The sequence below is a fragment of the Bubalus kerabau genome, chromosome 4 (assembly GCF_029407905.1).
Source record: "Bubalus kerabau isolate K-KA32 ecotype Philippines breed swamp buffalo chromosome 4, PCC_UOA_SB_1v2, whole genome shotgun sequence".
Classification (NCBI taxonomy): domain Eukaryota; kingdom Metazoa; phylum Chordata; class Mammalia; order Artiodactyla; family Bovidae; genus Bubalus; species Bubalus kerabau.
In genome coordinates this window covers 16,228,235-16,249,539 of record NC_073627.1, presented here as the reverse complement: position 1 = coordinate 16,249,539, position 21,305 = coordinate 16,228,235, and the positions used below count along the sequence as shown (strand labels likewise).

The 21,305-nt window shown below is 43.3% G+C and overlaps 1 protein-coding gene across 2 annotated transcripts in view; it reads left to right on the top strand.

The window, feature by feature from the left end:
• Window positions 1-21,305, top strand: part of MAP3K3 (mitogen-activated protein kinase kinase kinase 3) — a 62,246-nt gene that overhangs the window by 27,026 nt on the left and 13,915 nt on the right. For both annotated transcript variants that reach the window (XM_055575568.1, XM_055575567.1), the window contains 2 exons: window positions 3,857-3,970; window positions 10,899-11,019. In XM_055575568.1, the coding sequence (XP_055431543.1) occupies window positions 3,857-3,970; window positions 10,899-11,019 (235 nt within the window). The remainder of the gene's footprint in view (window positions 1-3,856; window positions 3,971-10,898; window positions 11,020-21,305) is intronic.

The following is a 21,305-nucleotide window of genomic DNA, read 5'->3' as shown; positions in this document are numbered from 1 at the left end:
GAATACTAGAGTGGGTTGCTATGCCCTCCTGCAGGGAATCTTCCTGACTCAGGGATCGAACTCGAGTCTTCTGCATCTCCTGCATTGCAGGCAAATTCTTTACCACTGAGCCACTAGGGAAGCTTCCCAGTTGGGTATATGCTGGCATATAGCTAACAAAAATAAGACCATATGAGCTTTTGCTTTTTGGATAGATTTTAGAAATACAACAGATTTAGAAAATCAATAACACTATGGTTAATAAATAAAACAGATGTAAGCATTTCAAAGTATGTAAACTAACACATTTTAAATACAGGATATGAGAACCTCCAAAATATAAGTGAAAAATCCATAGAACAGTTCAAGCATCCATGACTATATGAGAAAGTGAGGCTAAAATCAGCTAGCCAGTTAGCATTCAAGAAGGTGTTCTTCAGTTAGGAAAGATTTTTCTGGATGATTTAGCACTACTTGTTTCTCTTTCTGTTAATATTTCCATTAAGAATTCCGTATGTCCCAAAATCCATTTTCAAACTCTTTTGCCAAAGAAGTGACTGCCCAGAATGTTGGGCATTCCTTTATTCAAATATTTATGCAGATATTGATTCTAAACCAAATATATTTTAAGAGTCAGTGAAGACTAATGTATTTGAGCATTTATTTTTCATCACTTTTTTACTGTTGTTGTTGTTGTTTCTGTTTTTATTTTTTGACCTCATTTCCCAGACCAGGGATTGAACCCAGGCCATGTCAGTGAAAGCCCAGAATCCTAACCACTAGGCCACCAGTGAACTCCCATAATTGTTTTTATATTAAATCATGCATGTTTCTCCATACTCTGTTAATGTCAGTGACTAAGAGTTGACTGATTTATATCTTATTAATTTCAACTCTCTCAACCTATTTTTCTTTGCCCTCTAAACCCTGCCTTGTCAGGACTTGTGAACCACAAATGAAAAATCTTTGATTTTATTTATGTTTATATTTTTGTTAAAATAGCTTTTTTGAGATATAATTCACCTACCATATCACTTACCCTTTTATTTTTAAATTTACATTTTTAAACTGTATAATTCAGTGATTTTTAGTATATTCAGAGTTGTGTTAACTATCAGTACCAGATTCCAGAACCTTTTTATCACCCCAGAGAGAAACACTATACTCATTAGCAGTCACTTCCCATTCCCCCTCCACTGCCTAACCCCCGGGCACCCACTTATTTACATTACATCTCTGGATTTGCCTATTCAGAACATTCTGTATATATGGAATGACACAGTATGTGTCCTTTGTATTTGGCTTTTTTCACTGAGCATGTATTCAAGGCTCATCTATATTGTAGCATGTGTCGGACTTCATTCCTTTCTATGGCTGAATAATATTCCATGATATGGGTATACCACATTTTGTGTATCCCTTCATTCACCTCTTGATGTTTTTTTACTTTTGGCTGTTATAAATAATGCTGCTATGAACATTTGTGTACCAGTTTTATATGAACAGATGTTTTCAATCCTCTAAAATATACCTAAGAGTAGAATTGTGGGTCTTGTAGAAACTCTGTATCTAAGTTTTTGAGCAACTGCCCAATTTTCTCATATTGGCTGGTACCACGTTACATTCCTACTAGCAATATATGAGGATTGCAGTTTCTCCACATTCTCACCAGTACTTGTGATTCTTTTTTTTTTCTTTTTTAAAAAAATTATAGCCATCCTAGTAGGTATGAAGTGATATTTTATTGTGGTTTTAATTTTCATTTCCCTAATGACTAATGATGTTGAGTATCTTTTCATGTACTTATTAGCCATTTATTGATTTTTTTGGACAAATATATATTCAAATCCTTTGCCCATTTAAAAAACTGGATTACTTGTCCTTTTATTGTTGAGTTGTAAGAGTTCTTCATATATTCTGGATACTAGATCCTTAACATGCATTTGCAAAATTGTAGCTTTTTTTTTTAGTTAAAACATACTCCAGTCATTTCTTTATCTTCTCGTATCTCCACCCAACACTAGCCCTTATTTATCCTTACTTTATATGTTACTCAGAAGTGAATTCTTTAATGTGATATGATCTGTAGAATTTCATCTCATTCCATGGGTTGTTTTGAGATTTTATTTTAAATATTGTTTTTTACTATTTGTTATTTCCTGGCCTAGGATTTAGAGTTCTCATTTCCTTGTATTATAAATTGAGAATCGCAGAAATTAATTGGATTTTTGCTTGTGTTTGCCACAGATGTATAAGAGCTGACATTCGTTAGGTCTTAAGGCATAGCATATTTATGCATCTCTTAATACTAAGTACTCATAATATTTCAGAAAACTAAGATCATGGCATTCGGTCCCATCACTTCATGGCAAATAGATGGGGAAACAGTGGAAACAGTGGCTGACTTTATTTTTTGGGGCTCCAAAATCACTGCAGATGGTGATTGCAGCCATGAAATTAAAAGACGCTTACTCCTTGGAAGTAAAGTTATGACCAACCTAGACAGCATATTAAAAAGCAGAGACATTACTTTGTCAACAAAGGTCCATCTAGTCAAGGCTATGGTTTTTCCAGTAGTCATGTATGGATGTGAGAGTTGGACTATAAAGAAAGCTGAGCGCTGAAGAATTGATGCGTTTGAACTGTGGTGTTGGAGAAGACTCTTGAGAGTCCCTTCGACTGCAGTGAGATCCAACCAGTCTATCCTAAAGGAATTCAGTCCTGGGTGTTCATTGGAAAGACTGATGTTGAAGCTGAAACTCCAATACTTTGGCCCCCTGATGCGAAGAGCTGACTTATTTGAAAAGACCCTGATGCTGGGAAAGATTGGGGGCAGGAGGAGAAGGGGACGACAGAAGATGAGATGGTTGGATGGCATCACTGACTCAATGGACATGGGTTTGGGTAGACTCCCGCAGTTGGTGATGGATAGGGAGGCTTGGCGTGCTGCGGTTCATGGGGTCACAAAGAGTCGGACACGACTGAGCAACAGAACTGAACTCAGTATCTTTTGCTTTTTAATAACAAGTAAGACTTATCTATATCCTCAAGAATCTTCTCTTTAATACTTCAGTGGAATGAAAACAGAGGAAGTCATTTTTGGTTCTAGTCATGGATTTTGTTTTTAACCTTTAAACATTAAGATATTAAACCCTTCTGTGTGGTCTAAATTTGTGTTCTTATTTGAGTAATGTTTTCATCCTCAGCCCTCCCTCTCCTCCTCCTCTGCCTTTTCTGCTTATTCTGTTAATGTCAGCACAGAGTAGGGTGGGACACACTTCTACTGCTCAAGTTGGGAAGAAATATGGGGGCTAAAACTGTTTGGGACTTGATGCTTTGGAGTAAAGAGTATTTTGAGAGAGGAAGCTCTTCTCAGAAAATATCTTGAAATAAAGTACTAATGTGCTACATCATGGATGAACTCAAAAACACTAAGCAAAATGAAAGAAGTTGGATGCAAAAGACCATGAATTGAATCGAATATATATGAATTGTGTGATTTCATTTATATGAAATGTCCAGGAAATGCAAATCTCTAGAGACAGAAAGTAGATTAGTGGTTGCCTGGGGTGAGAGGTAGAAAAGAGGAGTGACTGTGAATGGGCACAAGAGATCTTTTTAAAGCAGTGAAAATGTTTTAAAATTGAATTATGGTGATGGTTGCACAACTCTGTAATTTTCCTAAAACTTATTAAATTGTGCACTTAATGAAGAAAAAAAGAAAAGATCTCTATGGCTTCAGTTAGATCTTTGAGGACTCCAGAGTATGCATTGAGATTGTTTTTCTCCAAATTTATTTTTAGTGTTTATTTTGCTTATTTTTGCAGATTAAAGACATATTTTATATGATTTCCTTTTTCTGTGTCCTGTGTCACAGCTCTCCATCCTGCTGAAGAATCAAGATGATCTTGACAAAGCAATTGACATTTTGGATAGAAGCTCAAGCATGAAAAGTCTTAGAATATTGTTGCTGTCCCAGGACAGAAACCATGTAAGTAGCCCCTGCCCTGGACTGACAGCTGAAGACACAGCTTGCTGTCCTTCAGGAGTTCAGGTTCTTCCTTGACGGAGTTTTGTGTTCCTCTGTCACTGCTAAAGCGAGAACATAAGTGCGGTCTAGCCCACTGGGTCAGCAGTCAGCTAGCCTTCTGCATTTGGTTTTACTGCAAAGCCAGGTCATCAGTGTTAAAGTTGCAGCTGAAGGTTACTTGGCTTGTGGTGTGGGAGGAAGGAAAGCATTTTATGATAAAGGAGAGGATTCTTTTTCTCTATAGTTAATGTGTTTTTTTTTAATTTTAAACTAGATTTGGACCCCAGCAAGGGAGATTTGCTTAGCGTGGGGGTGCTGATTAGCAAAGACTGTCAAGGATTTGAGACAGTCATGCTTTGTGAACCCAATTCCCACAACTCAGCAACTGTGACTTTCCCTTGGGACACATGTAGAAAACACACTTTCCCTGTCTGTTCAGTGGAAAAAAGGCCATAGACTAAAGGGCCTCTAGTAAGTTAGCATCTGCTGCCTTACCAAATGGCAGCAATCTTAGGGACCTTCAGAACTTAGGGATTTTTCCTTACACAGTTTCCTTTCCTAAAGAATCCCCAAGGGCCTACGTTTCACAAGAGTGCTTGTAATCTATATCTGTCTTCTGTCTTCTGTCTGATTCCTCTACCAGTTTTCTTCACATACACGTCCCTGAAAGTTTCTTTGGTGTTCTTTCCTTTCCATATGCTTGAAAACAGCCAACTGTGGACAGCTAATGTTGCTGCCTGAGAACCGTGGATGCCCTATACCGGACAGAATTTAGAGGGAATGGTGCTTTATTTTTAAAGAGACTTTAGAATGTCTGTTGATTAGGGAAAGACACAGAAGAATGTAGTTAGGAAGCCTTAGAATAAAGAAGATGTTTTCTAATATTACAGAAGTGTCATTGCGCATGAGGACTGGTCTTCTCTTTCCCAGTGCCTTTTTTTCTGGATATGTTTTGAAAAGTATTCTGAAGTGAAATATACACTTTATTCCTTCATTTCTCTGTCCCAGTTCCTTCCCTTCTCCTTGAAGTCCTTTTGCCTTGAAGTCCGTTGCCCAGCTTGTAAGATCTAAATGTAGCCTCGCACCCAAGGTTTTTCACTAACGATCCTTCTTTCAGCTCCCCAGTCTCATCTTTCCAAGTTCTCCAGCATACTTCCCTTCTTCTGCAGTTCTTTCTTCCTTTTTGCCAGACCATGGTTGTCAGCCTTTTTTTAGGTTCTAGCTTGATTTACCTGCTATAGTTTGGCCAGTATTTTTGACTGAGGCCGTATTGATTATTCCCCTTTCCTTTAGTCTTTGGATATAATTTGCACACTAGTTTATAGGTTGCTTAGTAATTGCCCTAAAGTTGTTGCGTATTTGTAAATTTTATCCCAAAAGATTGTAAGGTCCTTGAGAACTGGAGCTGTATCTTATTGTTCTGGAACCCATCTTCCTAAGAGAGCAACAGTGACTACTTGAAATGTTAGCAAGAGTCAAGCAGAGACTGTATTTAGCTAACCCCTTCTTTACAGAAGAAGCTAGAATTGAAATTTAATGACATGATGGTTTAACTGGGACCCAACAGCCCTGATGGTGATCCCTCCACTCCCCTGATGAGAAACTTCAGACGGCTGATTCTATACATCCATCAAAGGGTGCATTCAGCTGCAGGCGCTGCTACAGCACCAGAGCTGTGTGAAAGGTGACCATCTGATCTCTGACACTCATGGCATTTCATTAGATGTTGCATGAAATAAATGCCATATTGATGCCTCTCTTTCTAAGGATGTATATTTAAAAAATTACAAAGTCAGTGTAACATATTGTAAAGTTAAAATAATAAAAAAGGATTGTCTTAAATAATTCTAGCACCAAAACATTGATTTTTCCATATGTTTCTCTTTGGCCATATGTATACACACTTTTAAGTGTTGTCATGGTGTTTATGCAGTTTTCTAATTTAATTTTTCACTTATTGTCATGTACATTTTTCTGTTAATATACAGTCTTCATGATTATAATTTATAAGGATGCAGAAGTCCCTTGAGTGGATAGACCATACTTTTATTCAGTAACCAGTTTTGCTACTGTTAGAATGCTTAAGCTGCTCCTATTTTTTGACATTTATACAGATTTACATTTAAGACTAACAGTATTGGTGGTAATGAAATCTTTCCTTGGGGACTTCCTCAACTAGACTTCAGGCTTCTTTGTAAACAGAGGTATCATGATCCAAAATTGCTATATGCTCAGGTGTCGGAGAAGGCAATGGCACCCCACTCCAGTACTCTTGCTTGGAAAATCCCATGGATGGAGGAGCCTGGTAGGCTGCAGTCCTTGGCATTGCTGAGAGTCCAACACGACTGAGCGACTTCACTTTCACTTTTCACTTTCATGCCTGGAGAAGGAAATAGCAACCCACTCCAGTGTTCTTGCCTGGAGAATCCCAGGGATGGGGGAGCCTGGTGAGCTGCCATCTATGGGGTTGCACAGAGTCAGACACGCTGACGCGACTTAGCAGCAGCAGCAGGTGTCCTCCTTTAGAAGAGTGCTTCTCTCACTTTTGTTTTTCTAGTTTCCAATCTGTCATAGACCAGTTCTTTTTAAAAAACACAAAAACTGAAAAGTGGAAAAATTAACTAGAGACATACAAAACACAAGCCCCCAGTTTTTATTGTTAGATTCAATAGGCATAAGTCACTCTGCCAAATTGTTACCAAAGTGTTCATTAGCAAGTTACTCTTCATTTCAGTATTTAAACTGTAGAGGACTGGTTCACCACAGGTTGGAGCCTGGCACCAGCCCATAGATCACACTCTGCATACACTTCTTCAGGACACCACATACCCTGGTCTTCATCCCATCTTGATGATCGCTGTCAGCTAATTTGTTCTCTATAGTTTCCTTTAGTTTTAGCAGCCTATCACCTCATTAACCTTTTGTTACCATCTGAACCTTTACTTCCCTTCTCATTCTTGTTTTTAAATGTACTGTCTCTTCTCTGAATTCCTTTTTTATTGCTCTTTCTATGACAGATTTTAGCCTTTCTTCTGTCTTCATCCCTCAGCAAGGTGGATAGTCATACTCCTCCCATCTCACCTGGCCAAAGCCACGTCTTAGACTTCAGTATTGTTTTCACTTGAGAACACTTGGATTTTGGTAATCACAGAACTTCTCTTAGTCTGAGGAACCTTTCTCTAGCCTTGATTTTACTGCCATTTTAAGATACTTCACCGCCTCCTTCAGTAGTTCTCACTGCCCTAGACCTCTGCTGTGGGCCATCAACCCTCATCTGTTTGTTATTGCAGACTGCTTTTCTAAGCGTGTGTTCATCTAACTCTTAATTTATCTTTCTAAAGCTCTTGACCTTCTTATAACTTTCCAGATTTTCTACCGTCATAACATAATCTCAAACTCAACATTATCTTGTCACTTGTACATATTATAAAAACTGAATATCCAGTATAATCTAAATGATAATTCTTTTTATTTTTCTAAGAATAATGGGGCAAGTGCAGGAAGTTAGAACAAAACTTGGTGGGCAGAATATTTTTAGTCTGGTGCCTGTTTAAAAATCATCACACATTTGGGAATTCCCTGGCAGTCTTGTGGTTAGGACTTCATGCTTTCACTGATGAGGGTGAGGGTTCAGTCCCCGGTCAGAGGACCAAGATCCCACAAGCCAGTAGCACGGCTAACAAATAAATAAAAATTATCACATTTTACGTGTCTAAGGTACTTTCTTTTCTCATTTGATTTTTGTGACTTTGAGGGACCCTGGTTATTGCTAGTCTATACCTAGGGCAACTGAGGCCTAGAGTGATTTGCCCTGGGAAAGCAGATAATAGTGACAGAGTTGGTCTAGAGCCCAGATGTTCTGACTGTAGTCCAGTACATATGAGACACCATCCAGGAAAAGGATCTTAGAATTATTGTAAGATCCTTTATTATTAGGATTATTATAGTAGTCTTTGGAAATTATTGTAGTTCTGGAAAACCTCACCCAGGTTCTCCCGCAGTTCATTTGAAGCAGAACAGGAAACGTAATGTTGCCCATGAGGAAAACCTGTGAGATGTGTCATTCTCTCCCCCTTTTCTTCCTTTCTCAACTTAGAAGGGAACTGAGCTAAGAAAGGTCCAAGACAAGTTTTTATGAAGTCGGGATCAGTTTTATACATGAACAGCCTAAAATGCCTGAAACTCTTTAGTCAGGAAAGGGAACTGAAGCCTACATACCTTTAGGCAAAGTCTGTGTAACCCTGAAGAATGGGGACAATAAAAGCACAGATTTATTTACCTCATCTCAGTTTGAATGCACCCCTTGAGTATGAGGATTATCAGAGAACAAAAAAGAAATAAGAATTTGTATAGGAAACATAAACATGTCATCCTTTATTCAAGTTGTATAGCTTCAAAGCAGATTTTTTTTCAGACTTTTAATAAATTCATGTGTGTTAAAAGCTGTGAATTTATTAAATAATCTGGATGCTCCCACAGTGATCATAACTATCATGGTCTTCCATGCAAATGTCTCTTGGTGCCACCATTGAAACAAAGGACCACTGACATCCAGAGAGCCACTTCTCAGCTCACGTTTCCATGAACCAAACTAAACCAAACACATGGATACCCCTTTTTTCCCCATGCATCATTGAGTTCAACTGCTCCTTTTGTCTGATGCCACCAAATCTTTTATCAAGATAATTCGTGGGTCAACTTTTATAATCTTTTTTTTGCTGGTTTCCAGTGACTGCAGTCTTTGTGCATGTGGTTCCCTGGTGAAATTTCATGTTGTTTGTGTCGGCCACAACACACTGCTACCCACAGAGTCTTTCAGTGAGGTTTTCACAAAATGGTCTAGTGCCTTCTATTTGCTGTCTCTAGAATGTTCTGCCAGCTACACACTTTGTACCCATTGGGACCCCTTTCACTCTCTGCAGGCCCTTTTATTTTTCCCTAGTCCCACCTTCCTCCCTCTCTTTCCCACATCTAGGTCTTGTTCCAGGTTCCTTGAATCTTTACATCATCCTCATTTTTGTTTACCATGTCATTCTCTTGTCATTCTTAAAATCAGGGTTTTCCGAACTTGACCGAATATTACCAACACTTGGGGGAGATTTTAAAAATACCAGTCCTTGGTCCTTACCCCTAGAGAGTGTGCTGTAGTTGGTCTGAGGTGTTGAAAACCCCACAGGCAGTTCTGCTGGGTAGATGGGGCTGAGAACCACTGCTTTAAACCAAATATGACTCACCTCCCAGGACCTCACTGCTCTGAGTGTGGTCCATGTACCACCTCATCAACATCACCTGAAAGCTGGTTAGAAATGCAGATCCTCAGTCTCACCCTAGACCTGCTGAATCAGAATCTTGCATTTGAACAAGGTCCCAAGTGATTTGTGTGCACGTGGCAATGTGAGAAGCCCTGCTCGGAAACCTTCGCTGATTCCCTTCATCTGTTTTCCAACTTGGTGCCTCAGTCAGCCTTTCCTCTTAGAAACCTATGCTTGTGCCGGCTATTGAACCTCATTTCCTGTCTCAGCTTTTAGATTTGAAAATTGAGAGAGTAGAATTTATACTCTTCGGTCATTTCAGGTTGGGTTGCCAGGATGTATGGAGTCCCCACTCTGGGTCAGGCGCGGTGTCCCAGCAGGTGTCCTTGAGGTGCTCAGCCAGCGCCTCTCTTTCTGACTGCAGGGCTTGTAGCCTTTCTGTGCCCCTTACTGACCTGCTTCCCCAGCGTGTGGCTTTGATTGTTTTTTCCTCTCTGACCCTTGGCGGAGAGCTATTGCACATCGGAGGCTTCAGCAAGAACACTCACTTCCGCTTGGTCCTGACTTCCCGTTAGAGCAGGACAGTGTGTCAGGACAGCGGGCATGTGATCAGGTCTGGCGCGGGGAGACCAGAGGAGGCTGCTTGGCAGCTGGACCTACCCCTGAGTGCGTGCGGGAAGCCTTTTTCCTGGAGGACAGGATAGAGTTTGTTTTGGTTGCACTTTTTTTTTTTCTTATGGGAGGTGTGTGTGAGAGAGAGAAAGAGAGAGAAAAAGAGAAACAAGTAGAAGTTTTGACCCAAGTTATTTATAAATTCTGAGCTCCCACTCTCCATAGCACTCTACTTACTTATGACCACAGCCTGACATCACTTGCTCCCCTTCAGGCTTCAGTTGTAAACTTTCTCATGCCAGGCCCCCTTTTATTGCTTTGTTTTCTTTCTAGGGCTCACCTCGTGGCCCAACTGAGTCAGTGCAAAGTGGGGTGGATGTAGCAAGGCTGCTGACCCTGTCCTGAAGGCCTTGACCTCTGGCAGCATGGTACCTGTGATAGTCTTTCTGAGATGAACACAGTCCCAAGATGGTTCACACGTAAACTCCAGGAATATGAAGTAGCCAAGCTCGTTGTACCCTAATTTTAAGGGAGCAATGATAGGGGGGAAGAAGAAGCATATCACATTATTTTTAAAATGTTTTATCAACCAGAGTTTTTGATGCAGAGGTGGCCATCATTTTCCACTGTGAACCCCCATGCAACAGGTGATGTTGCTGCTGAGATAATCTGCTTTTCCTGCTATTCTCCCCAGCCCTTCAGAGAGTTTTATGAGAGGATATTTACAGCTGTTTTCTGTTTGGCACATTACTACAGGAATGCCTGGTATTCCTGTGTGTCTGGGTCATCACCTGTTACATTGGAGCACTGGGTATCAGTGCTCTCTATCAGTGAAACTGTAAAATGACATTGAGCAAATAGCGATGGGCCAAATCTGATTGAGGAGTGAGGTTTGGGGGAAAGCTGAGAAGCTCATGCACTGAAAGCATGAAGGTGGCTGAGAGCATGTGAGTTCCAGGGAGGGGCGAGGGAGCATTTCTCAGCCTGTCTCCTTAGTGAGCTGCCTTTTTCCTCTTACCTTGCAGACCAGTTCCTCTCCCCACTCCGGGGTGTCCAGGCAAGTGCGAATCAAAGCTTCCCAGTCTGCGGGAGATATAAATACTATCTACCAGCCCCCTGAGTCCAGGAGCAGGCACCTCTCTGTCAGTGAGTATCTCATCCCTTTTTTTCCTCTTATCTATCTGCCTATGTTTTTTTTTTTTTATATTCTTTTAAAAAATAATTATTAATTAAAAAGCAGTCATCAAACATTATTGACTGCTACGCTGTTTGGAATAATCTTCCATGCGTTTCTTTGGGAAAGAGAAATAGTGATATGATTGGGATGGAGTCCTGACCCTTATGGTGTCATGCTGTGGTGGGATAATCAGGTCCTCTTCAACAGCCCCGAAAAAGTGATCTCAAACATCTGCTTGAGGACCTTCAGTGACAGTGGGCCCTCACTTCTGACCATACTTTGCCCAAAAGACTAGGGACTTGTGGAGGTAGAAGTCAGGTCCAAGTTTGAGTTTTGATATCAAGCCTCTTGCTTATGGTTCCTGAGGAGTTCTGATACTTCACGGAAGATGCAGGCCAGCAAGACTCCTGGAGCGTCCTAAGTTGTCTGGGAGGACAGGAGACTACTGACGTAATATATACAGTTGGCTCATTAGTCAGAAAGATATGTAGCTGCTGCCAGGCCTTCCTGGGAAAGAAAGCTAAATCAGATCTGTGCATTGCACCAGGCAGTCCAGTTTTGCTCTGGATCCCTTTTTCCACATTTGAGGAGAAAGCTCTCTTTTTGAATTGTGCAGTTTGTTTCAAGGGGGAAGTCTGGCCTTGTCAGCATTTGCATTGAGGTTGCTGCCCTGATGTTGCTGGAACCCCTGCTGCTGTCCATACAGGTTCTCTCTGGGCAGGTAGAATTGCATCAAACTGAACAGATTTCCAAAGAATAGCAAGAAGAGATAAGAAAGCCTTCCTCAGCGATCAATGCAAAGAAATAGAGGAAAACAACAGAATGGGAAAGACTAGAGATCTCTTCAAGAAAATTAGAGATACCAAGGGAACATTTCATGCAAAGATGGGCTCAATAAAGGACAGAAATGGTGTGGACCTAACAAAAGCAGAAGATATTAAGAAGAGGTGGCAAGAATACACAGAAGAACTGTACAAAAAAGATCTTCACAACCCAGATAATCACGATGGTGTGATCACTGACCTAGAGCCAGATATCCTGGAATCTGAAGTCAAGTGGGCCTTAGAAAGCATCACTACGAACAAAGCTAGTGGAGGTGATGGAATTCCAGTTAAGCTCTTTCAAATCCTGAAAGATGATGCTGTGAAAGTGCTGCACTCAATATATTGGCAAATTTGGAAAACTCAGCAGTGGCCACAGGACTGGAAAAGGTCAGTTTTCATTCCAATCCCAAAGAAAGGCAATGCCAAAGAATGCTCAAACTACCGCACAATTGCACTCATCTCACATGCTAGTAAAGTAATGCTCAAAATTCTCCAAGCCAGGCTTCAGCAATACGTGAACTGTGAACTTCCAGATGTTCAAGCTGGTTTTAGAAAAAGCAGAGGAACCAGAGATCAAATTGCCAACATCTGCTGGATCATGGAAAAAGCAAGAGAGTTCCAGCAAAACATCTATTTCTGCTTTATTGACTATGCCAAAGCCTTTGACTGTGTGGATCACAACAAACTGTGGAAAATTCTTCAAGAGATGGGCATACCAGACCACCTGACCTGCCTCTTGAGAAATCTGTATGCAGGTCAGAAATCAACAGTTAGAACTGGACATGGAACAACAGACTGGTTCCAGATAGGACAAGGAGTACGTCAAGGCTGTATATTGTCACCCTGCTTATTTAACTTCTATGCAGAGTACATCAAGAGAAATGCTGGACTGGAAGAAACACAAACTGGAATCCAGATTGCCAGGAGAAATATCAATAACCTCAGATATGCAGATGACACCACCCTTATGGCAGAAAGTGAAGAGGAACTAAAAAGCCTCTTGATGAAAGTGAAAGTGGAGAGTGAAAAAGCTGGCTTAAAGGTCAACATTCAGAAAACGAAGATCATGGCATCCGGTCCCATCACTTCATGGGAAATAGATGGGGAAACAGTGGAAACAGTGTCAGACTTTATTTTTTTCGGCTCCAAAATCACTGCAGATGGTGACTGCAGCCATGAAATTAAAAGATGCTTACTCCTTGGAAGGAAAGTTATGACCAACCTAGGTAGCATATCGAAAAGCAGAGACATTACTTTGCCAACAAAGGTCCGTCTAGTCAAGGCTGTGTTTTTTCCTGTTGTCATGTATGGGTGTGAGAGTTGGACTGTGAAGAAGGCTGAGTGCCAAAGAATTGATGTTTTTGAACTGTGGTGTTGGAGAAAACTCTTGAGAGTCCCTTGGACTGCAAGGGGATCCAACCAGTCCATTCCAAAGGAGATCAGCCCTGGGTGTTCTTTGGAAGGACTGATGCTAAAGCTGAAACTCCAGTACTTTGGTCACCTCTTGCAAAGAGTTGACTCATTGAAAAAAACTCTGATGCTGGGAGGGATTGGGGGCAGGAGGAGAAGGGGACGACAGAGGATGAGATGGCTGGATGGCATCACTGACTTGATGGACCTGAGTCTGAGTGAACTCCGGGAGTTGGTGATGGACAGGGAGGCCTGGCGTGCTGCGATTCATGGGGTCGCAAAGAGTTGGACACGACTGAGCGACTGAACTGAACTGAACTGAACTGCTCTCTGGAGATCTGGAGCTGAGCTGGCAGCCGGGCGGGACGGGGCGGTGGGGGGGGGCTGCATTCTAAGCATCAGTCCTGTCATGGAGCTTGTGTGGGAATAAGAAGCCTCCCCAGGGAGCAGCAGAAAGATTGTGCTGCTGAGGCACTGACTCTGCCTCACTGAGTAATTTCTGGAGCCTGAGCAAGCTCTGGTAGTAAGTGTTGCCAAGCTGGAAGTCCATATATGCATTTCATATTTCCATAGCCTTGTGGATGATTGGTGGGATGTTTACAGTAAGCTGGTTGAGGGGAGAGCCAGTACCCCAGCAGGGAGACCTTATCCAGAGCATCTCTGGCCCTAGAATCCAGGTGTCCTGGAACCTGCGTATCTCTGCTAGTTTGGCCTCTGTTCTAGAGTCCTTGTAGAGACCAAAGGGCTGGAGGGGGTCAGCACTGCTCCTTTGTGGAGGAAGCAGCGAGTACTGACGCTGGGCAGTGATCTGGCCTCCTGCTCCTAAGCAAGTGCCTGTGACATGTGTGTGGAGGTGGGTGCTAATGGTTGGCCATTGTCATAGGGGCCCGATTTGGAATTTCCTTGTCTGAGAGTGCTGAGGAGTAAAATCTCTACAAATGAGTTCCTGTCTATATAAAGAATGGGCAGCACAGCCTCCAAGCATGCAGAGATCCTGGGTTCCTCCCTTCAGCCAGCATTATATCCCAGGCTCTAGGCTGGTGTGGGGTCTACAGTGGAGGCACCTGGAAGGCCGAGGGTGGTGTGGGGACACAGAGGAGGGAGAACCAGCTCCGCCCAGGACTTTGCTTTCACAAGAGAGGGAACATCAGAGATGACAAATGAGGGAAAGATTTACTGAGCGTGAAATGTAGACAGATATTCCAGGCACAGAAAGGGGCATCTGCCAGGCACGATCACCAAAGAAGGTGGTGACTTCTGAGAACACCAGGTGGTTCTGGATTATGAAGGAGACTCGTAAAGCTGGGATGTGGCAGAGGCTATGTCTGACTAGAATGACCTGGGATGTACATCCAATGTGAGCTGGAATTTTAGAGGTTATGGAGGATTTCCATAGGCCAGGATGAGGGGAGAGGTCATTTCAGGGCTCTGCTGGTGGAGATCCCACGTACCTTTCTGACTGGGCTGATATATTTGAAGGAGAAATAGAGATGTCTGCCATGACCAAGGAGCCTCAACTGCACATGGACTTGCTCTGTGGGCGGTGGGCAGCCACTGGGAGTGGTGACCCCTGGTACCATCTCTATTCTAACGCTTATCACATTATCTTATGGTATCTCTCTCCTTTTACTCATTTGTTCATTTAGGAAATAATTAGCTAGAATATCTGCTGTGTGTCGGAATCATGGAAAGCAAAAACACAGTTCCTGTCCCTGTGGCCCTTATATACCTGTAGGAGGTCAGATCTCACTTGTCGTGACTCATCTCTAATTATAGGCTGTGACCAAAAGGTGTGTGGTGGTGGTAGCACATACAACTGAAGGATATGACCTGATTTTAGAGCCAGTGAAGCCTTAGGCTGTGACCTAGAGCATGAATGGGAGTTTTTCAAAAGGACAGGGAGGAGAGTTCCTGGCTTTGCTTGCAGAGGCCTCATGAAAAGGGGAGTGCCCTGTGTTTCAGAAACAGGAGGAAGCCCTGAGGGCTGGAGACCTGAGAACAGGGCAAGGGGGATGGGCTGAGGCTGAGCAGGAGGGGCCAAGCCTTGTGGACTGTCAGGTAGATTTCAGTCCTATGGTGAAGGCAGTGAAAAATCCACTTTAGGATTTTTAAGTGAAGAGGAATGGGTGATGTATTTGGATTTTTATTTTGAAAAGATTTTTCTAGCTACATAAGGGGTGGAGAGCCGATCCAAGAGGGTCAAGCATGACTCCAAGGGAAAGCCATATTAGCCTATGTGATGGTCCAGATGAAAGAAGACAGAAACGTGGATTAGACTAGTGATGGTAGGTAAAGAGGAAGGACCAGGTGGGATTTGAGACATTTAGAAGGTAACGCCATTAGAACATGGCATTGTGGTCTGGGGAGATGGGGGGTGGTCACTGAGATCCATTTAGGATCTACAGGGTCAGAACTATTTTCATGATAATACTAAGACATCGATCAGCTTTTCACTCATTCTCTCACAAATAGAGGAATTTTCCAGAGGTTACCTGCTTGGGGTAATATCATTGCTCTGTGGCTAATGGAATGTGTGCTTGTGTATCAGTGTGTTTTAAACTTTCTGACCCTAATTTCTGATACAGTGAATATCAACTGGTTATAACCCCCATAAATAAAAGATCTTTGGTGTCCTCAATTTTAGAAGTGAAAAAGTGTTCTAAGATCAGAAGGGTTAAGAACCACTGTGGTACTGGATTGCATTTTCAGGTGTTGAGAGAGCAGGATGGTAAGTTACTGGTTTATGGATATCTGGCAGTACCTTTCACCAAGACAGAGATTAGAAGTGAGCCTGGTTTCAGGTGCTGAGAAGGGCATGAAATTTTAGGCAGGTTGAATTGGAGATGGATTTGAGTCAGCTAAGAGAAGACAGCAGATGGACAGCTAACTCTGCAAATCTCTAGCTCAGAGGGGAGAAAACCAGCAGTAGAGGAGAAAAATGGATGTTATCAAGTTGAAGCCATGGGCCTAGATGAGAGTTTCTAAACATACTCTAGAGTGAGAAGAAAAGAGGCCCTAGGACTGAGCCTTAGAAATCCAGACAGTGACCAGTTAGAGGAGGATGAACCTGTGGAGGACACAGGAAAGGAGAGACCAGAGAAGTAGGAGGGAGAGTATGCCAGGGTGGGAAGGAGGCCCTCCACGGCGCCAGCCAGGTTGGAAAGGACAGACCAAGAGTAAAAACTTGTCATTTTCATCCACACATCTGATTGCTCGCTCTGCTGGTATGGGGTAGGGCCTTCTGGAATAGAAGGAAACAGAAAGAGAGGAGTTAGAGTTTAAGCATGAGGGACAGAAGTCCTAGCCATGCAAATGGGGTCAAATGAGAAGCCTTGGCGATGCAGCCCCCACCAACAGGAGGGGCTCTTGGCCTTCCTTCCCCACCAGCATCAACATACCTGTGCGTATTGAGCGGAAGACTGAACATGCAGGTCATTCAGCTCCCACTGCAGCATTTTCAATAATGAGGAAGTGCAGCAAAGCCCAACCCAATTTGAGACAACTTTATTTGAGATTAGTCCTTATTTTGAGTTGAGATTCTGCCTTCTCTCACTTTACCCATTGACTCTAGTACTGCCATCTTGAGCAGCACAGATAACATCTTTCATATGACAGCTTTTCAGAGCTTGAAACCAGCTATCATGTTCACCTTTGGTTTTTTCCCATCATAATATACATACCTTGAATTCCAGTTTTTTTCAATCCAATTAGCTTTAAAAAAAAAAAACAAAAAAAAAACCACCCCAAACCAAAAATAAAACCTACTAGATAATATGTTAACCCAAAAGAGAGACCCCTGGGGAAGATCTCCAGACAAGGCAGATGGAATTTCCCTATGTGAAGATACCCTTCTTTGTGTCCTTGCCTCTGGAGATTCTACCCACCTTTGACACTGAGAGCTCAGGCACTGTTTCTTCCATAATACATCAGGCAATGCCCTTAAGCCCTCAAGTAAAGGACCCATCCCTGCCACATCTGACTCGCATTTGGCCGAGCGCATCTTAAGTGCCTTTGTCTCTGTTCTCATTCCATTTTGCTCCTCTTCTTGCCACTGTGGCCTGCAGTGGGCAAGCCAGATTGCAACCCCTCTGGAATGGGAAGGTGATGAGTAGAGGCAATTAGTTCTTTTTCAAAGGGTTTGGCCTTGAAAGAAAAAAAGAGGTGGGCTAGTGGCTTAAGGGAGTGGCAGAAATAAGGTCAGGCTATTTTTAGGCTAGAGATCTGAGCTTGTTTATGAAAGGAGGCACAGAGACAGCTGAAAAGGAGATTGGAGCGGGTGAAGAGGGGACCCTAGGGTCCCCTGGGGTCCTGCTGAGAGTCAACGGGGGAGTCCAGGCAGAAGGCTTATAGTGCCTGGGTAAGGAGGAAGGCAGCCCTGGTCCTCAGAAAGGAGAGGTGGAAAAACAGGAGTGTTGAAAGGATGAGATGCCTTACAGTGACACCTGGACAGTAACGAGTTAGAGCTGCACACGGTGCGGACCTCCAGCCCTGGGACAGATTAGGAGAGTGAGCTGCAGAGGCAGTGACCACAAACACAGAAGCAAAGTGGCCAGCTTCCTTCACTCCCACAGGTTTTTTCTCCTTGCTTAAAATTCTGCAACACTGGACCAGACCAGAAACTGTGTAGTGGTAGTAGCAACTTCAGAACAAAACGGGAGGTTTGCAAGTTGAAACACGGGATTTTCTCAGGGTCTTATGGGATGACAGTATCGAGAAGCTCTGTTCTGTACAGCCTGGTCCAGTGTGAGGAAATGGGGATACATTGGTTAAGCTTTTCCATTGATGAAGAAAAAAAAGATTGGATTCCTCCCCTCATCGCCCCCCAAGAGAGAACCGGGTTTAGAGAAAATAGTTGATGGCCAAAAACAGCTATCTCTTTGTACTTGTAGTGACCTGCACATTAACACTGACCCAAAGCCCTAGAACTCCCTGTGGAGGCAACTTCCTGACTGCATCAGCTTCCTGACAGGAGTCTCCTATGAGAAGGGCTCAAGTCTGAGAGCCTCTCTTTCAGCTTTGAGTCAAAGAACAGAGCAAAAGACTCAGCCATATCCTGGGGTAAGAGTTTTGCTCCAGCTCTGCTGCCCTGGATCAAGGAGGAATGTGGCCAGCCAGCAGCATGAACCCCTGTGTAGAGAGGCTTTGTGGGAAGCTGCGGCCACCCTGAACACAGGATTATCAGTCCGTTCTTTTGCTTCAGCTGGTAATGACAGGGGCCCCTTGGCACGAGTGGCCTGTTGAGACTAGAGCAGGAGCAGCCTGGAGTGCCAGGGGAGGGTGGCCCAGAGAAGCCGCTCTCCCTGTTGTGCCCACTGGGACCTGGGTTGACTGCAAACCGGCATGCACTGTGCTCATGCCTCCTGGCTTGCTGCAGTCCTGCTGGTAAACATGTGAGCATCAGTGAGTCTCTGTGGTCAGTATCTTGTCCTGCTCTGGTCCCTGTCTCACTCATTCTCAGCGGCTGTTGTGTGTGTCATTAGCCCCTAATTTCTGAAATGAAGATAAAAACAAAACTGAAAATGCTCCAGAGCAGTTCTGCCAACTCCTAATTTTTCCATTCGCTTCCTCTGATAGCCATTGGTTTGGGGAGACTTCCCTTTCCTGCCCCAAGCTGTGGGCCTGTGCACAATAGCCCCTGGCCCACTGCCCATCAGATAACGAGGCTGGCTCTCGGCAGGCAGCAATGTGTATTGGAAAAAGTGAAAGTCTCTGGCTGGAAATAAAAGCTCAGAAACCCTCTGCTGTTTTCCCCCAGCCCCTCCTGGGTCTGTAGTGCAGGCTTCATGTGAGCTAGTCCCATCCCACCTGCAGAACCAGCGGGGAGTTCAGTGGTAGCTGGTGGAGGAGAGAGAATGGGTGGTGAGGGGCCATGGATCTTTTGTCCCAGGAGGTCTCACCCTAGACACCCTATGTGACAGACTGAGGGTACTTCAGCCTGTCTTGGGATAGTTTGGACCAATGTGTGGGATTTCATCAGTATGTAAGAGTTTTTCTTTCTCTCTAATCATAAGAGACACCTTTTGTTTGTTTTAGGTCCAATATGTAATACCTTTTCACTCCAGAATATATTGGTCAGGGTTGAGTTGCACAGAACAGAATCCACTCTGACTAGTTTCAGGAAGAAGGCATTTAAAACACATTCTGGCTTATAAAATCACAAAGAGTGAGAAACAGACTCAAGAAGTCTAAAAATGCTACAGAGCTCCTCTTCCTCCTGTAATGAGGAAACCAGATCCAGAATTAGGGCCCCTCTGCTCTGTCTGCACACCACTTACACGGGGATCCCTGCACCTGTGTCTTGACATCAGGAAAACTGGGAACCACAGGTGAGGCCTCTGCTAACGCTGCAGCAGAAAACCAAGGCTTCTGGGACCGTGCCCAGAAACAGCAGGGATTTCAGGAAGCCATGTAAGTGTACATAAGTGCATCGACTGGCTGAACCTAAAGGAGGTCTTAGAATTAATAGCTTCTAGCTGATTAACTTCTGAAGTACAGGAAGGCACCCTGGAAGGGCAGAATGTATCTTGAGTCTAACCTGTTATCTCCTCCACATATAATGAAGGAAACAAATGGAATTCTAGCATGTAGGTGTGTACCTATGCTACCACATTTCATTTATAATTTCCAAAAAAGGCAATAAGGTAGATAGATCTTCCCATTTTCGTAAGTGAGGAAATTTAGATGAGAGTTTAAATCATTCAGCTAATGAGTGACAAAACCTGCTCTGAACCTCTGCACATCTGATTTTCAAGCTTAGGCTTTTCTCACTATACCTTGCTCACCTCTTTGGGTTGCTTCTGCTGCTGACAAATTGTTGGCCAACATAGGGATTGGATTTCCATAGGACTTGTGGGCTACTAGAATGTTATCCAAGGCTGGAAGTGGGAAGCAGGCGCTTGACTAATGTTTGTAAGCCAAATGTTAAAAAGTGAACTGTGCTTTGGGGCATGGTAAGGCTTAAGAAAGCCATCTTTTTTCCATGGTTACACTGGAATTTTATGGTACAGTGGGGAGAGAAATGGCCGGCTGCCTGGATCTTTGACATCTGACCCTCTGAAAAATGGAGTAGCTTTCTTATTCCCATTTGATTTCCTCTTACCTCCATCTTGTTGTTGCCTTTGAGCCCTCCGTTGGCCAGAGGGCATCTTGCATCCAGCTTACAAGTGACCATGGACAGAACAGCTCTGAATCTGAGTGATGTAAAATGTGGCCCTGTGTTTCTCTTGTGCTGTCAAGGAATCCCCATATTAGCCTCGCTCCTGCTCCTTGCAGAAAGGCAGTTGGGTTCCCCCTTGAATGGAATCCCCCCACCTCCTCTGTTTGGATTGCTTCTGGGGAATGTATGGCCTGGCCAGCTTGGGGAGAAGTTTTGCTTTCCATCTCTGTGTTGAATGGTATGCCTGCCCTTTCTGGAAGTAGATTACACTCTCAAAATGGCCTTGCCCGAACTCTACTGGGAGTCACAAAGGCTGTTTTCTGGCTGCAGCACCACCGTTGAGTCACTATATGACTTTGGGCCTTGGCTTCCCCTTCTGCACACGGCAGATGAGCATAGTGCACCTTTGCTGTAGGAGTGTTGTGAGAATTAAAGGCAAAGTAACAGAGGATAAAAAAGAAAAGGAGGACTTTCTTGGTGGTCCAGTGGTTAAGACTGTGCTTTTACTACAGGTTGTGTGGGTTTGATCCTGCGTCAGAAAACCAAGATCCCACAGGCTGTGTGGGTGACCAGAAAAAAAAAAAAGAAAGAAAATGACTAATTTCTTTGCTCTGTTAGTTGATGGCACAGTATCTCTAAATTTCTACTCTGAGCAGCATCAATTTCTGCCAGGGCTTAGAAAGCTTGAGCAGACTCTTCCATGGGTTGTTTGAGATCATTTGAAAGGCATGGTTTAGGCACCTCCTTATCTCAGAATTTGTAGCTGTGAGTGAGGTGTTGAAAGTGGAAATCCAGCATAATTCTACACGTGTTTTCAGAGCAGTTTGGTTTCTAGCCTCTACTTTAGAGTCAAGTGGGGAAGCCA